Genomic DNA, 27,967 nt, shown 5'->3' with positions numbered 1-27,967 from the left:
ACTGTTTACATTGAAATTTCCTCTCTAACAATTTCATGAAAACATTCTGTTTTTGCTAAACCTTCTTGGTACAATATCTACACTCTGGGCCTAAACCTATATATCAGTGTCACTTTCAATAATATCTCATGAATGGAAATGTACTACAAAAACTGTTATATCAAGACAGTTCAGTTACACAACAGATCTAAAATGGCTTCAGCATATTTACTCTATCACACCATATGTTAAGCTGTGGTCTCTACAACAAAACCTTTACACACTGAAGTCATTATCTCTATGAAGTCTGCAACTGGCATTTAAAACTTATTGATGGCCTGGGTATTGGTGGCTCAGTAGGCAGCCCTCTTGCCTGAGGCCCACAAGGTCACAGGTTCACATTCTGCTTAGGAAAAAAGCTGGACATATTCCAGAGTTGTGTGTGGGCTGTGCTAGACTCCTGGAGGGGCAGTCCTTAGGATAGTAAATGAAACCCTGTCTGTTTTGTGCATATCAAGGGTCTCATGGTAATGGAAGAGGAAGAATGGGTAAGAAATGTAAGTTTAATATGCCTGGAGCAAATGAGTGTACTTGTTGGAGATCCTGCATTCAACTATGTAAGCACAGGATGGTAGAAGAATAACATAACCTCCACATTTTTGGACTTCTTAAATCATTTCTGACTTTGTATTAGGCATGTTTGCAAGAGACCTGTTCAAAGACATCACTAAACATGATCATCATTAACTGATTTCTTTATACTTTCTGGACTGACCTGGGATTCAGTTTCACACTTTGGGCCTGTGAAAAATGTATGCATAATTTTGGTAAGTGGGAAGTTTAATCAAGAAATTTTTAAGATGGTAAAAACTTGTCACATGCTGCAATCTGTCTGATGACATTACTATATGCATCAAGGAAAAATCTTTAGCAAATATTTAAATCAGTACTGGCAACTGATTTAGAAAACAATATAAAATTAAGATTCAACCTGCTCTGGTGTTAATCTTTGATATGTGGTTATCCCAGATGTCTCTCCTCCTCCTCCTCCTCCTCCTCCTCCTCTTTATAGACAGGTAAAGATGGAACTCTTGAAGGAACTGGGGATCACACTCTAGGCAAAGGTTGGACAGGTGATCAATGTACAGCGTGAGATTTGCCATGGCTATGTGCCTCCAACAGTGACTGGATCATCTAGTTTAAAAAGACAACACATTCAAAATTGTAATATTTTATTTAAAACATGCATAAGGGAAAAACAAGTATGGGAGGGAAATAGTGTATTTGAACAACCAGAAATATATCTGGATGACCAAACTTGTCAAATTGTAATTAGCCCATTTCATTCAGTTGTTATTGTCATCTTTAGTTTTCTGCTTACATCTCTTCAATGACATCTGATACAACTCTGCAAAGTGGCATGCATCACCAGTACCATGAAAAATCAGGGCCTGATTCATTGAGTTAAATGGGCTATGCATCAGGCCGTTAGTAAATAAAACGAGATTTCACTCAGCAATGCCCCAGAAGGCAACTCTAAATCCAGTCTCATAAGAGTGCAACACATTGCTTCTGTCAGCTGTCTACTCTAACTCTGGTATAGTAAATAATTGCCTTTTTTTTTAACATGGAAAAACCAAATAACCATTAATAATCTGGAGCCTTAGGTTTAGCTTTGGCCTATGTACATTTTCTAGATGGAAAAACAGACTATGATGTATTTAAGCAACAGTTCTTGCACAATTAAAAGGGATCATGAATGACCAGCACAACAAAATCTTTAGGGTATCACCAAATTCCTGCATAAATGATAAGATTCACACACACACACAAAAAGACTTAATACTTATATTTTAGAAAAAAGAACTTAATATAATCCTGCTGCAAATCAGCAAATGTTCTAAGCTAAAACAAATTCATTTTGTCTCTAATATATAACAAGAAGCTGTTTCATAGAGGAGTGAAGGATATCCTCTTAACCTGTGATAACAAATTTGTTTGTTTTTTTCTCTTCTTAGTAAGAAAGCAATTAGATTTTTCCAATAAAAATATCCTTGTGCATATATAAACACTACTGGTAATCACGTAATTACCTTACCCAATCAAATTAAATTGCTGTCAGTTGAGTTCCCACTGCTGATTAACTTTAGTATACTTTAAATCTAAATGAAGTCTTTGGTAAAGTGCACTTAGCCATTTACAAAGGTGTCTCTATGATTCTACAAGGCATAACAGCAATATATTATTTGCCATAATCATCCAATGTTCTAGGTCAAGGATAGCTCATACTGAACCTCTTTTAGAAAACCTTAAAGAAACACAGAATTAAACTATGTTGCTTATTTTTGTGTTCTTTGCCATAACTTCTAAATGTAATAGTAACCTTTGACCCCCACACATTAAACACTGTAATTATGTAATTAAAACTAATTATGTAATTTATCTTGCATATTTTTATCTTACAGGAGGCAGGTCAATTACTTCACTCATTGACCTTAGGAGATTTCACAATTTGAAGCATAACAAGTCTTTAAATTAATTTTAAAGTACAAGTGGAAAAGAACAGTAGATCTGCAAAACTTATCAAATGAATATTGTGGAAGAAGCACTTACAAATCTTTATACTTTATATTTTGTAAAATAAATATCTTGATAATTATTCCATTCCTTTAAGTATCTTCCATAATTAGAAATATTAACATATTATTTATGGTCAAATCTTACATATAGTACCTGCCAACTGTAATTGCCTGGGGCCAAACTATGTAGGGGGGATTCCATATTTCCCTTCCTTCTAATCTTTCCCAATTTCCTCTCTTCTCATACTCTCTTCTCCCTACTGTTGTCCTTTAGTCTGCTCTGCATTTCTTTCTCTTCTCTCTTTTCCACATATACTCTCATGCCTTTTTCTTTCCCATTTTGTCTTCTTTCTTCTATCTTCTGTATACCATCACCATCAGTAAAACCCGTTAGTAGTTTAAATAGTCTCTCAGTGCAGTAGCTGTTGGTACTACCGGTCTGTTCTCATCCCCACCCCCAATGCTGAGTTGGCATTTCAGGAGATGGTGTTTCACATCAGCTAATGACCACCCTGCACCTTTAAGGGAGGGGGGGGCGGGATTTGGCTGGCTAGCTGAATGAAGGGAACTGTGCTTTATGGCTTGGGGGGGAGGAGATAAAAATGCTGCAAAAGGGTCAATGTGGTTGCTGACTCATCCCCTGGGAATGAGGGGCTTAAAAGGGGCAGCCCTGTACCTTAACCCTCCCTTTTGCATGGAGCAGGCTGAGGCGGCACCCACCCTCCCTCCCCCTTAGGTGGTAAAATACCAGGTTTGGTCTAGACCTGCTGTGGGCATTATGCTAGCAACCCCTTTGTTGAGGGGGGCTGGGAAGAAATTTTTCCCTTGCTACCATATTGACCTAGGTGGAGTTGGGTTTTTTTTGCCTTCCCCACAGCGGGTTCAGGTGGGCTCTATTCATGCATGGCATGAAGGGCGGTAGGCAATATGTCGCAACTCATTATTTAACTTTGGGGCGGACGTCCAGTGTAGGTACTCCATAGGAAAGGCAACCAGTGACCGGATAAATGGCTTGGAAAAGGACTTAAAAGAGGTGTTTGGTAAAGGAGCGAATAGGCAGTGTTGGGGACTTCTTGGCAGGGAGTCAACCCCCATTATTAGCGCCCACCTTAACTTTCCTATGAAGGTGGGGGGTGGATGGTAAGGTCCCAGCAATGAATTTGCTGGAGGGACCTGGATGGAAAAACAGGGAGCTGGTAAAAGCCCCCCGGGTAATTATGGAGTAAACATTGGGGTTACCTGCACTGTACACTTTTATCTGCCATGTAGTCCCAGACACCTAATAATAAAGTTGCGGTACCTCTTTTGATATAGCCAGACAATGGTTGGAGTGGCTTCTAATGGTAGTGAGTCAGCAATGGCAAGGAGTTGTGGATTAGAGGCAATCACAGTGAAAGCAAGAAAACATGGTACAGTTTAAAAGTGGGCCTTGCAAATATACCATATTTGGTACAACTGAAATACATACTACTAAATTATTCAGTGTGTATCATTTCTTTAATACCATTTTTAACCTTTTTTTGAGAAGTACACACAGGTAAAGTTAAACACACAGCATTATATGTTTTAAAAAAATTACATTTAAGGCACATACAGTACCTCTTGATGAGGAAATTCTCATTTTTGTGGTATGGTAAAATGATCATCATCATAATCATAAATCAACCATTTTTAACTTTTCAGTAAACTAATTCTTATGTAATTTTGGTCAAAACTGTCTCTCAACAGAGAAAGGCCAACTGACAAAGTGAGTAGGCATGTATGCCTGTGTGCTCTAGCTCATTAAGGGCCAGACTGTGATTCTCTTACTCATGGAATAGTACCTTACAGCACAAGTAGTCTCTCTGAATTCAACAGAGTTAATTGTAGAGCAAAGCACTATGCAATCTATCCCTAGGTTTGCTCTGTCTACATTTTGCTACGTATGGGGATCAATTTATATTTTTATAGAAACCAATTACTGGCAAATTCAAGGTAGCTGTAAGTCTTTGCCATATGCCAAAAAGTAAAGCAAAGATGGCTAAAACTGATTTCCTTACAGAAACATCTTTGGCATGCATCAGCTATATCAGACACACCATCTTCCTTTGTATTCTCACCTTAGAAGAGGCTGACCACAGTGAAAGAACTAATGAAGGCTGCGTACAGACAGGTTGGATGGATATCAGTTAACCTTTGACATAATAGGAACCAGGATCAGTGAACTCAGAATAGAGAGTTATAACAGGAAAAAACAACTTAAGAAGATGGCAAACCTGACTGCAGCAGGAAATCGTGCACTGTAGCTGATTTATATAATATTAAAGTACAATAAAACTTCTGGACAACAGATCAAAGAAGAATATAGATATATATATTCTACCCAGGGGAGTTGAGGAGACTCAACTGTTTTGAAAAAGAACATTAAAACTCTGATATCAATATATGTTGTCCCAGCTTAGAGAACCTCACATGGAAGAAAAAGAATTTGCACGAGTCCAAATACGGTGCTATTGAAAAATATTGGATTAGGGGAATTGGGACAGAATCCTACAAATAGCCAAATAGCAGCAGGAGATCAGCTTCTAAAACAGCAGGATTCAGTTCTTTCCAGACGTGAGTGACATAATACAGGCAAAACAAGGGCACTTTTAGCTGATAGATGTATGTTTTGGAAAAAGAAACTGATGTAGAACTTATGGGTGATTTCTCTAAAGCCAATATACATTTTGGAAGATTATGTTTTATATGGATAACACGGCATTACATTTTTAAGATAGGAACAAAGAGGAAGAATCTCAATGTGGGATACACATGACTATATTCTGAAACTGCTGCATCAAAGGGATAAAGCCAAACACATTTGTGATACTTTGGCTGCTGTAGAAGCATGTCTTTAGTCTTTTGCTGGACAATTCCCTGTATATTAATTTGAATATATATGCAAATATTATCCCAAAATGACTGAGTTATCTGGAATGAATCAGTAACAGAGTGTCTATATAACTTTTACTGATTATTCATGTATTTGGTGCGATAGTATTCATGGCAATGAACATTTAAAGGTTCTGCAGGAAACAGTTTTGCATTTGCAGAAAGATGAACTGGATAATCTTACAGCTCTTAGATACCACACTAGAAGGTGTTATATGAAAACAGAAGATCAATAGACAGATCTTTTCTATTTCCAACTTCTCTATGATTCTATGAAATTTTACTTTTCTTATAAACTCCTATTTTTACTCAGAACATTCTCAGAATGTTCCATTTGGGGGCGGAGATTCCTCATGCTTTGTCTTATGCCAAATGTAATATTTTTGGGAAAAGCTTGAAGAAAATCCATTTAGATGATTTTGAGCTAGGTAAGTGAGAAAATTCTGCTTACAAATGGCTACCCCCACTCAAAAATAACTCAAAAGTAGTTATATTAAAGTATTTTACAACTTGAAATAAATGTCTCTAGTTCTCAAGTAATAGGTACTTAAGTAAGTTTGGAAAAATTATCATTCCCTTCATAGGCAGAAGGATCCCAGGGATCCCAGCACAGGCCACAGTCACTTCTGCATCATCACCCACCCTGTCTCTGGTTGTCTGGAACACTGCAGGATGCAAGATTTCAAGAATAAATAAATAAATTTGTTAGTCTCTAAGGTGCCACAGGTACTCCTGTTCTTTTTGCAAGATGAGAGGGTTGGTGGAAGAGCTACAGAGATGGTTCTGTTTAATCCTTGTTAGCATTAATTTACCCAATGTTCTTCTCCACAGTTTAGAAACCATCCTTAAGTAGTTCCCATGGTAAATGAATCCAACATGAGCCATGCTAAAAGGAGGCAGGAGCCCCGTAGAGAAGAATCAAATCCAGCGCAAAGGCATTGGTCATCTATGTAAATTGCAGGTTCAGAGGGTTGGAACTCTGGGCAGAGCCAGGAATAAAAGTCAAGTGCTTATTCTCTTGCTCCCCCTACTAGTCAATATGGCTTTCCTGTCAACTACAGTATTGAGTAGTTGCATAAATAAGTAGCCATCTTGTTTTCATCATTACAGGGAGTGTGACTACTTAAATATGTGACTGTATTGTACATTTATAGCATGTACGGTTCAAAGCAATTCTGTAAAAACTGATTAAGACATTATACTCTGCTAAAAATTGGATGTTCTGTGAATGTTTGCTTTTTGGCCTTTTCCCAACCCTTTTCCCTACCAAGTGATGGAGGACAGCTGGAATGGACTAACATTCTAGAGGCAAGAGATTTTTTTCCCCTTTTTCCCTTTTGATGGTATTACTTGCACGTTATTACATTTACATAAAGGATTCTCATTTTTCCCATATATAGTATTGTGCTACAGTATGTGAATGCTCTATAGCCACCTCCTCCCTCAAAATGCAAAACAGAATTATGCTCACTGTCATTCAATTTTTTTCTAAACAAAGAGATGATGAAAATCTATTTTGTTTGGTCTGCTTTACACTGACAGTCATTAATTCTGTATGTAGCCTAAAACATAAAGACATACAAGTATCACACGTGTTTTTAATCTGCAAGCAAGTTATCCAATTATTTTAGGTAAACTTTATGATCACAGCCATTCTTACCAACTTTCATATGATAGGTTATTTTCTTCTTAATGGCTTAAGACTCATATACTTAGCTATGAGGAATCTACTGAGTGCTGGTCATGTTTTACTTCCTGATCTTGAAATAATATATTGAATGTGCACACTTTGTTTATACATATTAGTAAAAAGATACTAAAAGCATGCTGAGAAATAATGTTCCATGCCTTAGGACTAAAATAAGTTCTCCTTATAAATAGAGCTTGTGTAAATCATGGACAAAGTTGACAAATTTCATGGATTAGTCATGGTGAAAATATCAGATTTCATGGTTTAAAACAGTTTAATAGGAAAGTCATATTAGAACTCCTGATTAACAAAGCTTCTACATATTTCTGAAGAATAAAATGTAATGATTGTGCATAAAAGTCTGTTAACTTTTTTACACTTGTGCGATTTCAGTTTAGTATAAGTTGTCCTCATCTACCAAATGAATTCTAAGGCTCTGAAATCTACACTCAGTTACATTACACATGATACAGTAGAACCAAAATTTCTACAACTCAAATTATAAGAAACATTACATTAATGTTATTAGGGTCTATTCCTCTACTCAATCATCTTTCATTGCCATTTAATGAGAAAATACTTAGTAATACAGAAAAGACATATCCCTCAGCATCAACAGAATTACAGTAGGAAACACAAACTTAAAATTAAAATAGTTGATCTTGCAGGGTAATTAGGTTATATCTAGTGTATTTCATTAACGAAAGAGCTAAGGGGGAAAAAAACTCCTCCAGAAGTGCCACTTTAACAGAACATCTTGGTACTATGGTAAAGAAATAAAATTCATATAAGTGAAGCATCACTTGGAGTAAAGAAAATCAATCATTTTTTCATGTAAAACTTTTAAGTCCTTCCTGATGATGTAATTTAAAATGAGGCCTTATTTAAAAGAGAAGTTACATGAGAGCATGTGATTCAAACCAATTTGTTGACTGTATCATTATTTGGCCTGAAGCCTGCATCTCCTCTTTCTGGTTAGCCATATAGACCACTTGTCATGTTTGCATATAAAGACAGCCAATTTGTCAGACATTTGCTTTAATTCTCTTTCTTTGTCTTCTTAACAATAACCTCCATATACATCATGGTAATCAATATCATATATCTGACTGGAGAATGGAAATTCATTTGTGTCTACGTCTTATTTCCTTTGCATGCAATCCTCCAGGGTCTTATAGGATGTACTTAATAAGAACCACATTATTCTGCTAGAGGAAGTCCTTGAGCAGACTCTGAGAAGCAGTATGGCAAATTACTTTCAGAACATGGAAGGTCAGGTTGGAAATAAAAGCTGCAGTTATCTGTAGTACTTTTTGAAGTTTACTTTCTAATAGAAAGTAAGAAAGGGGGGCTAAACTTCCAAGAAAGGATTTGTTGTCTCTTTGTGAAGGCTATGCTTATTTACTCCTAATACAATAATGCCTTAAACATTAACTCTAATAAATTCAAACTACATTTTTCAGTTAAACTGCATGTTTTGAACACACAAAATAGAACTATTTTTTCCAAACATGTTTAAACAGCTTTGTTACCATCCAGGAGATCCAGGGTACGTCTATACTTGGACCTACAGGTGTAATTCTTAGCTCACACAGGCATACTTGCACTCACTCTCATTGAGCTAGCATGCTGAAAATACTGATGTAGTCATAGTAGCATCGGCAGTGGCAACTCAAGCTAGCTACTCCACGTACAAACCTCCTTGAACCCCTTGGGTATGTACTTGAGGCAGCTGGCCTGTGCCGCCGCTCACTGCTGTCCATGCTACTGTGGCTACACTATGATTTTTAACATACCATCTCAATGAAAGGTCGCACAAATATGTCTATGTGAGCTGGGAATTACACCCTAGCTCCAAGTGGAGACATAGCCCCAGTATCACATACATTAAAAGGCTGTTAAAAGAAAAATATTTAGGTTGCAAAGTCAAGCACTTGAAATTTATGCAATGCCGGGTTTAAGCTTGCCCGTGCAACCTTAATTCTGCTCCCTTGGGTATATGCATTATGATAGCCCTTAACTACATGATAACATGCTTTTATCTACACAGCATCTGTGCCTCATTCAGTGCACAGACTGGACAGTGCTAAGGGAATAGAGCATCTGTTTAATCTATAAAATATTTCTTATTAACCTATCCTTTTAATGTGTGTCCCTATACTTTATTATCTGCACACCATCCAAATCCAGCCCTTATTTATTATGAATTGCTTCACAGACTTTTCAGTGCTGCTCATCATCACAATATCTGAGCACCTCATGACCGTCAATGAACTGACCTGAATATTTCCCCTGTAACATGGAGAATACATTTATCCTCATTTCACAGTTGGAAAATAAAGATACAGGGCAATAAGACCAAAATATGCAAAAGTGTCCACAAATTTGGGGTTCCTCAGTGATTGGCCCCCAATTTGAGATGTCTCTGGTTTGATTTTTCAGAGTTCACCACATTTTTATAGCCCTTCATATGTTCAAAGCAGTATAGACAGAATGACTGATTTATCCTGAAAACGTCCCTGTGAGAAAGGTGTGTAAATATTATCTTCATTTTATAGGTGGGGAAAATGGCAAAGTGATTTGCCCAAGGTCACACAATGAATCATTAGGAGAGAGAGGATGAGAATTCAAGACTTTCTGACTTGCAACACTGTGCTCATTCGTCCAAGCCACTCTCTCTTCTGTGCTCATTCGTCCAAGCCACTGTCAGAATGGTTAAACATCCACATTTTCCGTTGACTTGATGTTCAGACCTCAGAGTTCAGGACTTCTGAAAATCAGGCTCAGGCATCTCAAGTTGGGCACTGAGAAAATAAGGGTCACGCAATGCAAATGTTTTGGCTTAAGTGACTTGCTAATCGTCACATGAGAAATCCAGGGCAGAGACGTGGATAGAACAAATTCTCATCCTTGGCATTCCTCTGCCTTAAACTCAAGGCCATCCTCTCTCTCCTCTATCTTATTCACTATGCAATCCTGACTCATTCCCTTAGCACCATTCATGCTGTGCACTGAAACACAAAAGGACCCAGTGGAAAAAAATCCACTGGGTAAGAGATCATGTAATTGAAGACTATCACATTGAATATGTACAGGGTGAAAGAATAAAGGTCACACAAGCAAGCTTAAATCAGGCATTTCCTAACTTCCACGTGCTTGATTTGCTCCCTAAATATTTATTTAAATTTTCTGGCATGTAGTTTGCAAAGTATTTTTTTTTAAAAGGCAAAAAATAATTCTATTATTTGCAACTATAACAATGCCCCATCATGTATCGACAGCAGGGTATGAGCCATTAACATGCAGTGTTGCAACACAGATATCTACCACTTTAGATAAAGTCCCATTAATACTGTGCTTATGGCGCTCACTTCCAATTGTAGCACGGCTAACTGAAAGAAGAGACTACTAGTTTGAAACTGGGTAACAATGTTGTTTTTGTTTACTTTGCTTATTGTTAAGATAAACTAAACATTAAGCCTTATTTATTCTCTATGTGTAAACTTGGGAATCTATCCTGAGAGGCTAATCTAACAGAAGTGGGGGATAAGACCTCAGAACCCAAAGACTCTCCTGCTGACTCACTGTGGTCCGCACCAAAGGCTACTGAAGCCAATGTGAGTCTTTCCATTGAGTTAAGTGGACATTGGTTTAGGCCTATATGACCTCAGGCAAGTTACTTAAATAGATGGTCGTTTAAAAATAATGGGCCTATTTCTGTCCTCCCTTGCATCTGTTTTTCACTGATGATAGTCCATTGACCTCAGTGGAGTTCCTCCTTGTTTACATTAGTGTCAATGAGATCAGAATCAGCTTCAAAGTTTTAATCAAATGCATTTGTTCACATAAGTAGCTAATATATATTTAGTGGCCCAATGATGCTTCCATTGAAGAAAATGGGAGTTCTGTTGTATACTTCATTGGGAGCATGAGATTATTAAACCTGAAATAGTTTTAAAACTCCAATTTATTTCTCACTATTTCTACTTGTACTTCTTCTCACTACTTATTTCTCTCTCTTTTCTTGGTTTATGAGTAACAATGGAGCTAGTTTCACTTTTAGGTTCTCAAGAACTGGGGCTGTAAATACTTCAAAGGGAATATTTATTTGTTTAAAAACAACTGTTAATGTTGAAATTAAAAATAAACCTGGAAATATTTCTATTTGCCTTCTTATAAACAAAAATCAACACAAAATCTAAATTTTGGGACAAATTTTTAGTTCAGGGTGTTTTTTTCAAACTCTCTGCTTCAGTTTTGTAATATGGATATAACAATACCTACCTCACCGGGATATTGAAAGGTTCAAATAACCTATGTTTTAACATGGTCTGAGATCCTCAGATGAAAACTACAGCAATGTAAAGTATGATCATTGTTACTATGAAGAAAATGTCTAGTTCTGCCCACTACGCTCACTGCCTTAAGTAACACAGTGGGTACCCTGTTATTAGTAAAGGAATAAACTTTTCATCAAACACTCTTTATAAAAATATTTCCCTGGAAATGTAACACAGCATGTAGCAAGACTACTACATTTTTCCATCAACTATGAGTATAAGGAGCACAGGTACTGTATTTAAATTATTTTACTTGAGCTTTTTGGCAACAGTTCCTCTTAAGGAAACTTAAATTAACCTGAAATTTAGAGTCTGTTATCCCCAGGCTAGCTTTGCTGGAATTTTTAATATGGCACTGTCTATTCAACAGTTGTGTGTAAAATGCCAATAAACTGGCCAGAAAAGAGCTGAAGGGCTAATTGCCTTTTAACTCCACTGTGATGATAAAGTCACGTAGAAAGAAAGGAAAAACTCCCACTGCTTTAACAAGTTTATCTGACTGCCACTTTAACATTCTCTGTCTGCATGCACTTTAGTGCATTCACCAATAAAAGGATAAAAGCATTCAGAATCCTATACCCTCAATAACTAAGCAACCCCAGATTCAAAACGTATGCTCTGTTGGAACCAGCCCATTAGCTCAACTAACTTTTTGTATGGTATTTGGCTTCAGTTATACAGTATCTGCACAGAGTAGCCACTAAGCTAATTTTTCAGAAAAAATCCAGTTTTTCTTTTGCTTTATAAAGATTATAAATTCATACGAAATGTAAGAAAAGAGTAGCATAAAAAAACATTTCAGCCTATTACCTACAAACCAAGGAAGAAATCTTGGCTCCACTCAAATCAATGGCAAAATTCCCATTGACATCAATGACACCAGGATTTCACCCCAAAAGAACAGAATTTGTGCAAACTATAATTTAAGAAAATATAGTAACTTTGATTATAAAAGTTGATTGAAGACTTATGTGGAAGTAAATGTTTTTCAATCATTTTCATTCAGTGAACCATATTTTTACACCATTTTTCTCCATTGCCACAGCTCTCTGTTTAAAAGTTCAGTTTTTCTATGAACCATCTTTTTTCACCTGATTTTTCCTATATGCTATAGTATCTTTTACCTTAATTGTCATTGTAGATAAATGAGGAATAGTAGGCATGTAAATGGAGAAGAGTAAAATCAAAATGATACATGAAATAAAAAAACAAAATTAAATTTGTATATCTGCAAAGACCATATTCTAGTTTTTTGTTTTTTGTTTTTAAATAAAGCATATTCTCCATTCCCATTTAAGTATCAACATTTCTTCTTTTCCTAAATGAATATACAAATGTCATGGATCTTAAATGACACTACACAAAATGTTTAAAAAAAAGAGACGTGATGGATCACTCAAATTCTACTAGTTCTTTATTTTATTTTCACCAGGGAAGGAATATATCCAGCTCTTCTATTAAATTGACCTGTTCCACTTAATAAAATAAAAGCAGCACTAAAGGCATTGTGATTGTCAGCTGCAAAACTGAGTGTTGTTTTTCTATTAGAATCTCTTCCATGTTTTTCTTATTGAAACCTGGAAAGAGTATGAATTCTAAAATTCAAAGGGATTTCTGTAGAAAAGAATAAGGTTAACACCAACAGTTCTTCAAGTACTAAACAAAACAAACGTTATATCATATTACAGTGAAATTTAAAAGCAGAAGTTCAAACTAAAAATAATGTGTCCTTCATAACAGACTTCATGTGCATCAGAGCCTGTCCATTCATGTGCTTATTTCCATACATTTCTGCATTTGCCTGCTCCATAATTTCATAATTTGTTCCAGATTTTGTTATTTCTTCAACATTTGAAGACACATTGTTCCACATTTGGGTGATGAAAGGTTGAACTGGATGGAAGTAAAGTGAAAAGTAAGATAAAATGATGAAGTTTTGTTTTCAAATTACAAAGTAGTAACAAATCTAAAAGAAAATATAATATTCAATGATTCCCTGACTGGCCTTATGGAAGGATAAAGACATATATGATCACAATGCAAAATGAACTACTGTGCTAGCAGCCCTCCAACTTTTAAATGACCATAGCTAAGGGAAGTGATGAACTTGTATATAACAACATATTAGATTTAGCCAGGTCTTTCACTACAGTATAGGGGTACTCTTGAATTTGAGATCTTTGTTACTGAATTACAAAACAGGGTAAACTAAATGATCAAGCTAATCTAGGATAAAATTCTTCTCCATAGTTCAAAGACATTGGCCTTTCCCCAGGTTCAATTGCAAGTTTCTTTGAAGACTTGCCCGCAAGTTCATTAAAGAAATTTTACTGACTTGAACAGATTTCAACATTAAAAAGATAATGTGAGCACTTCACCACCAGAAAAAAATGACAATCCGACTTTGAAGCTTTGTTATGCAACATTAGATTATTTTTCTTTCTTCCACTCAAAGACTACTTCAGGGGTCGGCAACCTCTGGCACGCGGCTCGCCAGGGTAAGCACCCTGGCGGGCCGGACCAGTTTGTTTACCCGCTGCCTCCGCAGGTTCGGCCGATCACGGCTCCCGCTGGCCGCGGTCCGCCGCTCCGGGCTAATGGGGGTGGCAGGAAGCTGCGGCCAGCACATCCCTCAGCCCGCGCCACTTCCCAGTGCCCCCATTGGCCTGGAGCAGCGAACCGCGGCCACTGGGAGCCGCGATTGGCCGAACCTGCGGAGGCAGCAGGTAAACAAACTGGTCCGGCCCGCCAGAGTGCTTACCCTGGCGAGCCGCGTGCCAGAGGTTGCTGACCCCTGGACTACTTTATTCAAATGTACCTTCGTATTTAAAATAAATCATTAAGTGATCAGTCATTTGGTTAATTCTTTCTGAGGAATCTGAACTACTGATTTTTCTATTTATTTTATTTCTAATTTGACAATGTTTAAAGATGGCAGTAGCACATAATAAATTATTTATTGTTCCTGCAGCACTGTAGCTGTCCATGAGACTTTGCAAAGAAATACAGAATGATAAAGAAGGTCCCTGCCCCAAACAATTTGTGATTTGACTAGATTTACATCAGGATTTAGATTAAGGATACACACTTGTCTCCCTAACAGTGGCCCAAAAATCTGCATTAGCTGTAATTTCAGGTAGGAAGTTCTGTTTAAAGTCAATCCAACTTCCATTAACTTATTATCTGGGTATATCTCATTTAATAATTTCTCTGCCATTGCACTGGTGCACCTTGGTCCCTTCTGTTCTCTGCCTGTGACACACAACAGTCTAGTCTTCTATGGGTCTCATTTCCGTTCCTGGGTTTAGTGTGGGGGTGCTGGTGATATACAGGAGGCCAGATTAGATGATCCAGTGGTCCCTTCTGGCATTAAACTCTATGAGTTTAATGAGGGTTATATTCAGCCCTTCAAATATAACTTTGATTTTCATATTGGCCTCAGTGCTGAACTCCTTAACCAGTCAAGATTCCCATTGTCTATATAGGATATTCAGGATGAGGATTATTATTTGTACTGCAAATAAGAGGATACACACAGAGAGAGATTTATAAAGTGTCACACTTTCCAAAGTTTTTGAGGAAATGTTTGCAAAACATTCATGTAACAATGTTTTTAAAAGATTTCACTTTTCCTAAACTAACATCAAACATATTAGTGCCAGTCTATGGAATAAACATTCACACACCCCTAATCTTCTAGCTATACAATCTGCAATTTAAAATGTTTTATTCCTTGCATGCACCTGCATATTCTATTTAGGGATTTTGGAAGCTTAAATTTTTACAATGCAAATAATGCAAAAACTGTTTGCAAATTATAGGAGTTGTGAATTTGCAAGAGGGTGACTCTTTGTTATTCTGGAACTCCGCCTCCAGTTCCTAACCAAAATCATGAAATTTAATTCTTAAATTTCATTCAGTTTCGCACATGTTATAAAGCACAAATTTGCTAACCAGTTCCCATCAAATAAAACCCCTACATGGAATCTGACAACTATCACTTTGTAAACAGCGCTGATGCATGGTATTTTGCTTTCTCAGGCCGTAAATTCTATATATTTATACCTGAACTGTTGTCATTTAGGTCAATTAAGATACTTTATTGGCTCAAAATAACTAGCTACAGGACATGTCAAATATTTTGACAGCGCTTTATTACCCTTTAAACTATTTTATCTCATAAGGGCACAAGAAACTTTTGGACAGGAAAAAGCCATTTGTACCAACAAGCTTGTCCCCTTTAAGTTTATTTGAACCCCACATCCCTGTCACTGTATCCTTCGATGCTCTCTCTCTTCGTAAAAATGTCTAGCTGTCTTTTAAACCAATTTATGCTATTTACTTTGTTTGCTTTTCTGCTTCAATGACCTTATAATAGGTAGAAGTAAATGTTTACAAATTTAGTTCTTATAATAAAAAAGAAATCTAGAAATTGCTTGACCTTTAAGTGTATAGATAAAGTTCACTTAAGGAAGTTGTGTTTTATCAAAATAATGAAATTGATCAAAAATTCGAATTCTAATTATAAGTGAAATGACAGAAGAAAGGCTGCTATAAAACTATTTGTTTAAGATATAACATTGAAATTTAAATTGCAGATTTTATCTTTTCACCAAATCTGTCATCACACATTCAACCTCACATACCAATCACAATTACAATTTGCTGATTACAAAGGTATCGGGAAACTGATCCCTCTTCCTGTCACCCAGATTTAATATATTTCACTATGATTGAAGGCCAACTGTCAGTAAAACACAGATATTTTTTTCCTTTAAGTATACAATACTAATTTGTACCTGTATCCTACATAGTCTCCTGAACATGTTTATTTTATTACATACAAAAAATGTTAAATTAATATTATTTTAAAATGCCAGAGTTAAGGTTGCCTGTGTAACCTTAATGTAGCCCCTTTGTATGTATGTATGGTACTGTCTTCAATTACATGAACACACTATTTTCCACAGGACCCATGCCTCATTCAGTGCACAAAACGGACAAAGTTCTATTCAATATTGTTTTCTTGTAGTTGTTCAGTTGTGGCTCCATGCCTTATTTACTATCCAATATTCAAACTCTGCTCTGAACACAAAATTATTAATTTCCTCCTAGGTTTTCCTATGGTGCTCATCACTATCATATGTGAATGCTATACAAATATTAATGCATTTATTTTCACACCACCCTTATTAGCTAAGGGTATTTTCCCCATTTTGCAGTTGGGGAACTGAGGCACTGAAAGATTAAGCTCAAAAGTATTTACTAATTTGGGGTGCTCAATTTGAAACACCTAGAACTGATTTTTCAGGAAACTTAGCATTATGTAGCATTTCACATATTCAAGCACAGCTCTCATTAACTTCAGGTGCAATTGTGAGTGTTTAGCACCTCTGCAAATCAGGCTCTAGAGTCTCAAGTTAAGCACCCAGAAATTCAAACTTGCACAATTAGTGAACACTTGCCATATGAAAAGTTTGGTTTAAGTGACTTGACTAACATCACAAAGGAAAAAAGAGATTATTTTACCTGTACAGTAACTGATGTTCTTTGAGATGTGTAGTCCATATACATATTCCAGTTGGTGAGTGCATGTCAAGCCCTACCCTCTTCTCATGCACTTTGCGAGGGTATAAAGGGCAGAGCCACCCTGCCATAACCATTTCCTTCACCTCCAATAAGAGCCCAGGGCATCAGGACTCTGAAGTAGTGAAGATGGGGAGTAGGTCACAGAATATGTATACGGACTACACATCTCAGAACTACACTATACGGACTACACTGTACAGTAACCTCTTTTTCTTCAAGTACTAGTCTGTATACATACTCCACAGTTGGTGACTCCCTCCTTGGGGCCGAGTATGAGGAGTCTCTGTAAATATGGTCTGTAACACGGATCTTTCAAATCGTGTATCATCCCTGCTCACTTGCACCAATGTGTCATGCTTCATGAATGTATGTACAGACGACCAGGTTGGTGCTCAGCAAATATCCCAGATTGACAGGTTTGCCAGAGGGGCCACAGAGCTGGATTATGTCCTGATTGAGTGGGACCATATTCTGCTAGGTGGCTGCCAGCCCTCTAACTGGTAGCATGTCCTGATACATTGGGCAATCCAGTTCAATGTCCTGTGTGTGGATATAGGCTGTCCATTGAGTCTCTCCATGTAAGCCAGAAATAGCCTGAAAGATTTCTGGAAGGGTTTTGTCCTGTCCAGGTAGAACTATATAGCTCTGTTCACATCCAGCATCTGGAGCCTTTACTTCACTCTCCCACAGTAAGGCTCGGGGAAGAACAGAGGTAGGTGGATGGCCTCATTGATGTGGAATTTTGACACCACCTGAAGAAGTAATTTGGGTTGAGATCCAATGGATATTTGGGGCTTGTGGATGACTATGTAAGATGGCTCTACCATCAGAGCCTGTAGCTCCCCAACTCTTCAGCCAGATGTGATTGCCCAGATAAAAGCCTCTTTCATTGACAGATAGGGCCGTGACCATGTAGCTATAGGTTCAAAGGAAGCAGTCGCCAGTTTTGAGAGAACCAGGCTAAGGTCCTACATTAGAGCCAGATCCCTGACAAGCATGTATAGACTCAATATACCCTTCAGGAACCTCTTTGCCATGAGCTGGGAGAAGACTTGGGCTTGGTCAATCAGTGGGTGAATCACTGAAATGGCCACCTGATGGACCCTCAGTGAGAGGCTGAAATGCTTCAGGTGCAACAGGTACTGAAGGGGATATCCTGTGCTGTTTTGCCCAACTTGTGAACCTTGTCTGTTTAGAGAGACAGTAGACCTAGTGGAATCTTTCCTGTTACTAACAAGAATCTGACAGATGTCTCATGAATAAGCCCTCTCCGCTGGTGTCAGCCAGTGAGCATCCATGCTGCCAAGTGGAGGGAGCTCAGGCTCAGGTGCAAGGCTGAGCCTGTTCTGAACTAGAAGGTTGGGGATCAAGAATAAATTGATTGGCGGTGCTAAAGAGAGATCATGGGACTCTCTGAACCATGTTTGCCTTGGCTCTGCTGGGGGCAATGAGGATTGTCAGATGGTGAGACTTCTTGTTCTCCACTGTCGCAAAAAAGTCAAAGTACAGAATCCCTCATTGTTGGAAGATGTCCTGGAGGACCTGCTGGTGTATCAACCGCTCATGATTGCTGACTACTCAGGCTGTCTGCCTTCACCTTGTCCACCCCCAGGAGGCAGACCACTAATAGAATAATGTTGTGTCGTATGGTAAATTCCCATAGGCAGACGGCCTCCTGACACAAGGACTACACCCTGGCCCCTTCCTGCCTGTTTAGGTAGCAGACTTCTGCCATATTGTGTGACATTGCCATGATTGTCCAGCCATAAATGTCTGGAAGGAAGGCCTTACTGAGGTGTAAGGCTCTCTCTGTCAGTAACCACAAATCTGCACCATGAGATCCCTCTCTGTTAGCCCCTTATCCATGAACTGGAGCAGTATGGAACCTCCTTGTGAACTGGGGTTGTATGGAACCCCCTTTTGAATGTTGCAGGGTCCTTTCATCAATCTAGTGACTGGAGAACTACTGGAGGGAGATGCACCACCTTGTCTAGGTGGTATTTTGTCAGGTGATAGACTGAAGTCACCAGAAGCAGAGTCTTGCACATGAGGTAACAAACGCATATACATGCTGCCATAAGACCCAGAAGCTTGACCCAGAAGCATAAGACCCAGAAGCCCGTAAGAGGCAGGAACTAAATTGTGTCAGGGGGTGGAATCTGTTGAATGGTAGGTAGGCAGTCACCACTTCTGCATCAAGTACAGCCTCTATCAATTCTATCTTCCTCACAGGCATTAATGTGGATTTCTTCTTGTTCAGCAGCAGGCCCAGTGGAAAGTGGGCATGACATTGGCTAGGGACCTGAGATTCTGAGGCGTCCCTGACCAGCCATTCATCCAAGTATGGGAATACCTGGGTGCCTGCCCTTCTGAGGTAGGCCACCACCACCGCAAGGCACTTAAAAATAAGTGGGGCACCAAAGAGAGCCCAAAGAGGAAAACCTGATACTAGTAGTGATTAGTAGTGATTGTTGTCTAATAAAAACCTCAGGAAGCACTTGTGCACTGAGTGTATCATGATGTGAAAGTACGCCGCTTATAATGTGAGGGCTTCATGCCAGTCTTTCTGGCCTAGGGAGGGGATGATGGATGCAAGGAAGACCATCTTGAACTTGAGCTTGTTGACACAGAAGATCAGGCCTCTGAGATCTAGTATTGGCTAAAAGCCCCTTTCTTCTTGGGGATAATATGGGACCTCAAATGGAACCCCATTCCCCTTTGCAGAGGGAAAACATCCTCGATAGTGCCCAGGAACTGAATTTCTTGTCAAATCAGACACTCATGGGAAGAGTCCTTGAACAGAGATGGGGAGGGAGGTTGGTTGCAGGGGTAGAGAGAGGAACTGGATGGTGTACACTCTCTGGACCATCTTCAATACCTCACACTCTGAGATGATGCTCAACCAGGCTTGTTGGAAGCGAGCTAGACAGTTGTCGAAAAGAGGGGAAAGGAAGGACTGTAGAATGAATGGTATGTTTGAAGGGACGGAGTCAAATCTGCTACCTGATTGATGCTGAAGCAGTGTAGTGTGACTCAGAGGTAGATGACCCCCCCCCCCCCCCCCCGCCCATGAGCTTTTTTCTTGAGGATCTCTGCCCGTGGCCTGAGGATTCAGGCAGCCTGCACTGGAAGAACAGTTGCAGCTGCCGTGATAAGATGCTTCATCTTCTTGTCTTTGGAAGTCAACTTCTGGTGACCCTGATTTGTTTTCTCATTGGCCAACATCACCATGAGGGACCCTGGTACTGGATGTAAATAAAATAGTTCATATCCAGTAGCCAGGAGCTGGTACTGTCTCTATTTGTCCATTTTTACATCTATGCCAATGATGCCATTGTCTGCCAAAGGCTTTTGTGGGCTCCAACAGCTCTTGTTGATCGGGACTGCTGTGTTCTGGTACTCACGAGTGTAGGATACGGAAGAGTTAGTATTGTGCATCCCACACCACATCAGTAAGTATCCTCAAGACCACAATTACCTGCCTCCTGAGGTCTTTGAACATGTTATAGCCTTGTGGGGTATAAACTGACTGATCCAGTGACAGGTTACTGTCCGGAGATGAGGAGGTTGTGGCTGGTAACATCTGTTCATCGCCCCGGTCCTGTTGCACTGGACCTAAACACTCCTGTTTCTGATCCCGGGGATGCAGCAAGGATGGGTCCAGTGTCTGGTGTACAGGTGACAGTCTGTGCCTTAAGTATGCTGGGATGCCATTTCCAGTCTCCTTTCCACCAGGCTCCTTGTCCCAATCTACTCCTCTCCCGCAGATTTGACCCTTGTCCTCCCTGCATTCAGATCAGGCACCTTCCTCCTCCATGTTGCCTGGACCCAGCCGGGGTGTCTCTGAAAGCACAGGAGAGATAGGGTTCCTGCTCTCAGTTCCTGTGCCTGGATCTGGTATGGCCTGCAGCAGCCCAGAGCTGTCATTGCAGAGAAAGTTCTGCTGAGTCCTGGGCTGGACCATGCTCAGGGTGGAAGGACTCTGGAGGGAATGTAGCTGATAAAAATCTAAGTCTCTACTGAGCATATATGAACTGTAATTTTTCACAGGTTTATAATTTAGCCAAATAGCAGATTTTCACAGGAATGCCACAAGATTATCTCACTGATACTAAGACTACCCTGTTGCCAAATTTTAAACTCCTGCTCTAAAGAATAGAGGTGCTAAATATTTTTCAAATAAAAGGTCTCCAGAATATTTTATATTGGGCAAAACAATGTATTTTTCCTTAACCTTGTTCTTGGAAATGGCTACACTGTTTTGGCTGAAATTTTCCAAAGTCAATCAGGCCAAAGCAGATACCTGGCAAGAAAAGCTTCAGCCCAAGTGATTTAAAGATAAGTGGAAAAGATATAAGTAACTGAAATGGGGTCTTATAATGGAAAGTGTTAGACAACCTTAATAATAGGCAGTTTTGCAACACCTGGCTATAATATTCATAATAATTAGATAAGTTCATGGAGCATATGTCCATCAATGGCTATTAGCCAAGATGGTCAGGGATGCAAACCCATGCTCTGGATGTCTCTCAATCTCCAACTGCAAGAAGCTGGTAGTGGACGACAGGGGATGAATCACTTGAAATTCCATTGTTCCATTTCCTCTGAAGCATCTGGCACTGACCACTGTCAGAAGACAGGATGCTAGGCCAGATGGAACCTAGATCTGACCCAGTTTATGGCTGTTCTTATGTAAAATACACACAGACACACACTTTATAGTAACATTCTCAAGTACCTTCAGTTGTTTCCCCTTTAATGTTAAAATCAGGAAGGGAAGTCCATATTGCTGTATTTATAAAGTAAAAAATGAAGATGATCTTTGTTCATGCATATTAGCTCTGACAGCTGAAAATCTTCTACTTGGAAAAAATGTGACATAACAATATTATACAACGTGTAATAATCCAATGTCAAAATGTCTTATTGTCTTTTCTGATAATCCAAATCTACAAATCCCAATTATTCTATCTGAGAAATCAATAATGACATCCAAACAACAAAATTGGTGCAACTAAAAATATTCCATAAAAATCTGAAAAAATATATAATACACTTTCAAATATCATTTTTATCAGAGAGAAAATTTAAGACACCTAGACTTGGCCAAATAATACATAAATTGATTCGCAATTATTTTGTGCATTAAACCAGAGATAGTTCATGTCACTATTATCTGCAGACTCATATTATTAGGTGTTTGTGAGTAATCACTTGGTCAACAGCCATATATGAAACCACTGGCAAATCTCAATAGTTTAACAGATTTTACATACATTAATATTGGTCTGAAAAATCAGGCTGGAGGTGTACTATTCATTATTTACCACTTATAAATAATTAATTATTCTATCATTTTAAATGTTTCAATCATCCAATCACAGAGAAGAAACAATAACATGACACTTAGGTTACCGATCAGACAATAGAAATAGCAAACAGTCCAAGTCAATAGTTCAAAAGCAACCGAGGGTTTGGAATTTGTTCATACAAATTATTAGGTCAAATTTATTACAAATAATTTGTAAATTGAGGATCAGTTTGCCAATGATTCATGAACAAAAAAGGGCTCCTGATTTCACTGCTCCTTTCTAGTTTCCCTCTCTCACAAACGCCATGGCAAGGCCTGCTGCTGGCAGGGCCAGATTAACTTTTTGTGGGACCAGTGCCAAACATATTTGTGGGCCCCTCTGGGGAATGATTGTAAGAGGGGCTGGAGGCAAAAGCACAGTGGGGCAGGAGCTAGGGTTGGTCCCTGGAGCAAGGGAGGGGCCAGGGGTAAATTGCAAGCGCAGCAGGGCTGGGTAGGGGTTAAACAGGATCCCCCCCTGCCCACATAGAGCGGGTACCTACCTGCTTCTAGCCCATTCTCTTCGTCTCTCTCTGCACTGACCTGCCCCTCCTCCCACAGCAACAGGACAGGTTCTCTTCCAGCCCTCTGGGGTGGGTGTTGGGAGTGGGAGGAGCGGAGGCTAATGTGGTTACTCCGATAACTGGACTTATAGTTTCCAGTCAGCACTGCTAGCCAGACACTCAGGTCCCGTTTCCTACTGGAGTTTCCAGTCTAAAACTGGATACCTGGCAACAGGGCTACCAGAAAAGCCTGGGGGGGGAGGGGCAAGCAATCATTTTTAAAAAGTGAGAGGGCTAAGCTAAATGGGGGTGGGAGGGGAGAAGCAAGTGGTGGGTGGGCTAGGGAGTGGAGAGGAGCTAGTGGGCAGGGCCATATCTGGTTGGAGACTGTGGGGATCAGCTGACACAGTATCCACAGCCCAGGTGACAGCCAGTGGTGGATTTAGAGTAAGTGGCCCCCTCCCGCCCCCCGACCCTATGCTCAGCTTCATTTTTGGGGCCCCTCCTTGGGACCCAGCCAAGAAAAAGAACATTCTCTATCATCTCCCCCCGCCACTGTTTTTCATTCTTTTTTTCTTCATCCTCCTCCTATAAGTAATAGAAAGTAAATGAAAATAAAGTGAGGTACCTTGATTGTTCTTGTAGTCTAACTTATTTTTCCCAGACCACTTGAAAATCGTGGAGGGTCTCGACAGACCACTTAATGATCTTTCCAAATATTGTAAAAAAACATTGGTGTGTGGGGTCTGGCCAGGAGCTAGGATGAGGGCAGGGGCTCAGGGCTGGGGCAGGAGGTTAGGGTGTGGAGCGCTTACCTGGGGCAGCTCCTGTTTGGTGTGAGGGGTGCAGGAGGAATGGGGGGGTGCAGGAGCTCCCGTTTGGTGCTCAGGATGGGGGTGGGGATGTGGGGGGGTTCAGGAGTCAGGGCATGGGGTTGGGGGCTGGGTATGTTGGGGGTGCAGGAGTTAGGGCAGGGGGGTGGGTATGTGTGAGGGGGGTGCAGGGGTCAGGGCAGGGGGCTGAGTATGTGTGAGGGGGGTCCACGAGGCTGGGGGTGTGTGAGGGGGGATGCAGGAGTCACGGCAGGGTACGTGTGTGGGGAGTGCAGGGGTCAGGGCAGGGGGCTGGGTGTGTGTGAGGGGGGTGGCAGGGGTCAGGGTGGGCAGAGGGCTGTGGGTGTGGGCTGGGGGGTGCTCACGGCAGGGGTTTGGAGGGGGTATGCCCCGATTCCAGCCCCTTCCCCAAGGCCCTGCCCCCACCTCTTCTCCTCCTTTCTGGAGTGGTGAGCATGCTGAGGCTCCGCTCTTCCCCCTCCCTCCTGCTGGCAAACAGCTGATCAGTGGCAGGGAGAGGGGGAGGGGAAGGAACGTAGCACCATCTGGGGAAGAGGTGGGGGAGGAGCTTGGCTGCTGGCAGAGCCTGCCCTGCTGCAGCAGGAGCCGGCTGCATCAAGCTTCTGCCCCCACTGGGGGGGGGAGGGGCGGAGAAGATCAGGCCGGGCCCAGGCCCCTTTGGACCATGGGCCAGGCGCCATGGTAAATCCAGTACTGGCTGCTGGACGCTTATAAGCTTTCCAGTAGTCCCAGCTTCCTGCTCCACCACCAAACTTTGGCACCCCAGAACAATCCTTGAAACTATTGATGCTTACTTGCTATTCTACCTTTGAAAATGCTCACATTACAATCCCAGTTAAACAGCTTTCTTTATATGGTCTCATGGTGAAGGCATCAGACTGGAACTCATAAGGTCTGAATCCTATTCCTTGATCTGCCACATGACTTCCCACATGACCTGCGTAGGTTACTTAATCTTTTGTTACCTTAGTTCCCCAAAATGGGAATAAAACTTCCCTGCCTTGAAGGGGTGAAGTGAAGATAAAATTGATTAATTTTTGAGGCACTCAAATACCACTTAAATGAGAACATACAAAAGCTTATAAATAGAAAAGATAATGGTGCCTGAGCAACCCCCTAGTAGTATGACAGTGAAGATATCTTAACTTTTAGGACTTGAGCTAATACCCACTAAAGTTAATAGCAGATTTTCAATTGACTTCAGAGGGTACCATCTCAGACCCTTATTCCTGACTGGATGAATTCCGATTTTCATAGATGTGATATTACAACCATGAATACCGTTGGTGGAGTCTAACTATTCACCAGATTTTATTACATTTATTTTTATATGGGCTATCATATGTTTAATACTGCAATCCATGTACTTGGAGGGCACTGAAAGCATTTCCTTTTATTTTATTTTTCCTTTTGGGTAAGGTATTAGCTGCACTAGATCTGTTTCTCATTCTAAGTATAAAAAATACCTGCTTATACCAATAACACCATACCTAACTGTAAAAGTTAAAAGGAAACCTTTTAGGGGTGCCCACTATACTATTCTATATAAATGTATTGACTTTTTAAGCACATAAAAGTGAGAAACTGATAGCACTAGTTAGTGCCAAGGACAGTGCTGCCAGTGCATTTTGGCTCCTTCTAAGTCAAACCCCACCACTAGTATTTATTTATATACAAACTCCACAGAAGTGATCAATGGGTCTATTTGCGCAGTGGACAATGTAGCTCCTCCTCCAGTAGATGATGTCTATAACAACCAAGTGAAATCATGATTCCATTGAAGTCAATGGCCACCCACCATTGTTTAGTTTAATAAATGGGAGTGCTTATTGTGATGGGACACCTAAAAAAAACCACCCCAAAATCTATTACAAGGGGAATTCTTGAGTTAGGATCACACTAATTTGGCATAAAAGTTATCCAGCACTATCTGATGACAAAGAAAATGCTGATTTCTTACAAACTGCCTCCCCATGCTGAGCTCAGCTATCAAGATGCTCAAACTTTAACCTAAAGCTCATTTATAAGAATGCAAACACACTTCATCTTCCTCAGGCTCTTAGGAATGACGTTTTTGCTAATTTAAAGCTACTGTATTTTCCTTCTTAGGGAACCTTATTAAAACGGAGCCTCATTAAATTAATACCTCATATACAATTCAAAATGGCTGGCTCCCAAGAATGATGCCATATGCAGGATAGATTTATTAGCTTATTGCATTTCCTTTTATCTTCAGCCAATCCATTTCCACAACAGAAACCAATTTTTTTCCAATAAAATTAGAGTGCAGAAAAATGTTGATTAACTCTATGGTTGAAGTGAAATTACTAAATCAACAAATGACAAGTCCTTTGTATTTTATTTCATAAGGAAAAAAAAAGATGACATTTTGAACCAGTGATTTACCTGCCCATTTAAGCCCTGTCAGCAACATAAAGGCTCAAACTGAAGTTAAATCCAGGATACATTAACCCATTAAGCAGCTACTGTATTGATTCAGCGGTTTGAAAAGTGCACCTTTATTTCTATAAGGAGTTACTTTTAAAGAATGTCCCTATTGTTTAGTCCTATTTAGAGCTGTAAAGAACTTTCCTTTTGTCTCTCATTGGAGTTTGTAGAACCATATACATAAGAAAGCACTTTATTTATTGAAGAGTTGAGTCATCTCATGTTTGGTTGGTTTTCTTGTACAATATAAACACATGCAGAAATGCATAATACTAAATGTATTCATGTCTGAAAATGAAAGGCAATGAAGTATAAGCCAGAGTGAAATTCTTCATGGGCATTAATTCCACCCCTTTCCCTCACCATGCATTCTTGCCCCTTCTAAAATAGTCCTTGATGTTTAGCAGCTTGAAATCATATGTCTGTCTGTTAAGCTGCTAGGTATGTGGAAACAAAGTTTTTAGGAGACCCATAAAATCAAACAAGATCAGATTAAATTATCTACTGCTGATCTGCACAGATACACTACAACTAGTCACTAAGCCAGTCAGTTTAGGTTCTGAAAGAAATCAAGGGTAGTGAACCATGATATGCAACTTCATTGAGAGCTAGTTAAGCACATTATCTGACAGAGTAAGTAGTTCAGACCTTCCTAGTCGTCAACCTGGAAAATAAAAAGACTGATAATTACTCTACATCTTTGGCACTAGCAGAGACCAAACGCAGTATTATAGTATGATTAATCTTATTACATCCTCTGATTTCCTTTTGATTAAGAATGCATGCAGTTAATTTTCATTTTGGGTAAAGAAATTATTGTGCAGGGAACTCTTTATGAAAACCACCTCACCTCACAGCCTAATTAATTTTATGGCATAAAGGCTACAACTTTGATCACTGTCTCCAGCTCCTGGCCCTTCCAGAGACCTGGATCACTCCAGCTGACACTGTCTCTGCAGTCACCCTCTCTTTCTCTCTCACTCCCCATTCCGAATCAGGTTGAAGCCAGGGTATTGGGCTTCACCTGTTCTATTCCTACCACTTCCAAACCCTCCTTCCTTTTTCCATTTCTTCTCCTCTTTTGTACACACTGCAGCAGACACTTCTCCCTCTGTGTTGCTGTCCCCTTCATCCCCCTTCTCTCTGACTGGCTCCCATGTCTCTCTCTTTCTCTAATAGACTCACAGATTTTAAGGGCAGAAAGGACCATTGTGACAATCTAATCCAATGCTTCTAAACCTTTTCAAGCTGATGACCCCTTATTCTAAATTAAAATGTGTTACAATCCCATAACATTTACTATAAAAGTAAGAGTAAAAATGTACCAAATGAGGACAATGATAAGCCTATATAATTTATTTGCATGTGTATTTTGAGAGCTTGACAGAGGATACTTGACTTTGAAGGATAAGATTGGGAAGGGAGTGGGGAGCAAGATTTTCTTTGCTTTAGATTATAACAACATTTTCAGTGCCTCATAAGCCACCTCATTGCTTTGCATGACTCCCCTCGGAGTCAGGACCCACTAGATGAGAAACATTGATGTACTCTGATCTCCTGCATAATACACAGGCCATAGAATTTTCCTATGAGAGTCCTGCATCATGCTCATCACTTCTAATTTAGCTAGAGCATATTTTTCAGAAAGGGTCCATCTTGATTTAAAGACTTCAAGTGAAGGAGAATCCACCACATCCCTAGGCTAGTTATTCTAATAGTTAA

At 39.7% G+C, this 27,967-nt stretch overlaps 1 protein-coding gene across 3 annotated transcripts in view; it reads right to left on the bottom strand.

Moving 5' to 3' along the window:
* ERC2 (ELKS/RAB6-interacting/CAST family member 2) overlaps nucleotides 1–27,967 on the bottom strand; it is an 836,521-nt gene that overhangs the window by 70,752 nt on the left and 737,802 nt on the right. For all 3 annotated transcript variants that reach the window (XM_065550998.1, XM_065550999.1, XM_065550997.1), the window contains one exon: nucleotides 971–1,173. Coding sequence is in view for 1 of the 3 variants with exons in the window: in XM_065550997.1 (XP_065407069.1) it covers nucleotides 1,117–1,173 (57 nt within the window). In the remaining 2 variants the exon portion in view is untranslated. The remainder of the gene's footprint in view (nucleotides 1–970; nucleotides 1,174–27,967) is intronic.

This window comes from Chrysemys picta, chromosome 7 (genome assembly GCF_011386835.1).
Source record: "Chrysemys picta bellii isolate R12L10 chromosome 7, ASM1138683v2, whole genome shotgun sequence".
NCBI classification, from domain to species: domain Eukaryota; kingdom Metazoa; phylum Chordata; order Testudines; family Emydidae; genus Chrysemys; species Chrysemys picta.
Note: the sequence above shows the minus strand (reverse complement) of the source record. Positions and strands in the feature narration are given on the sequence as shown.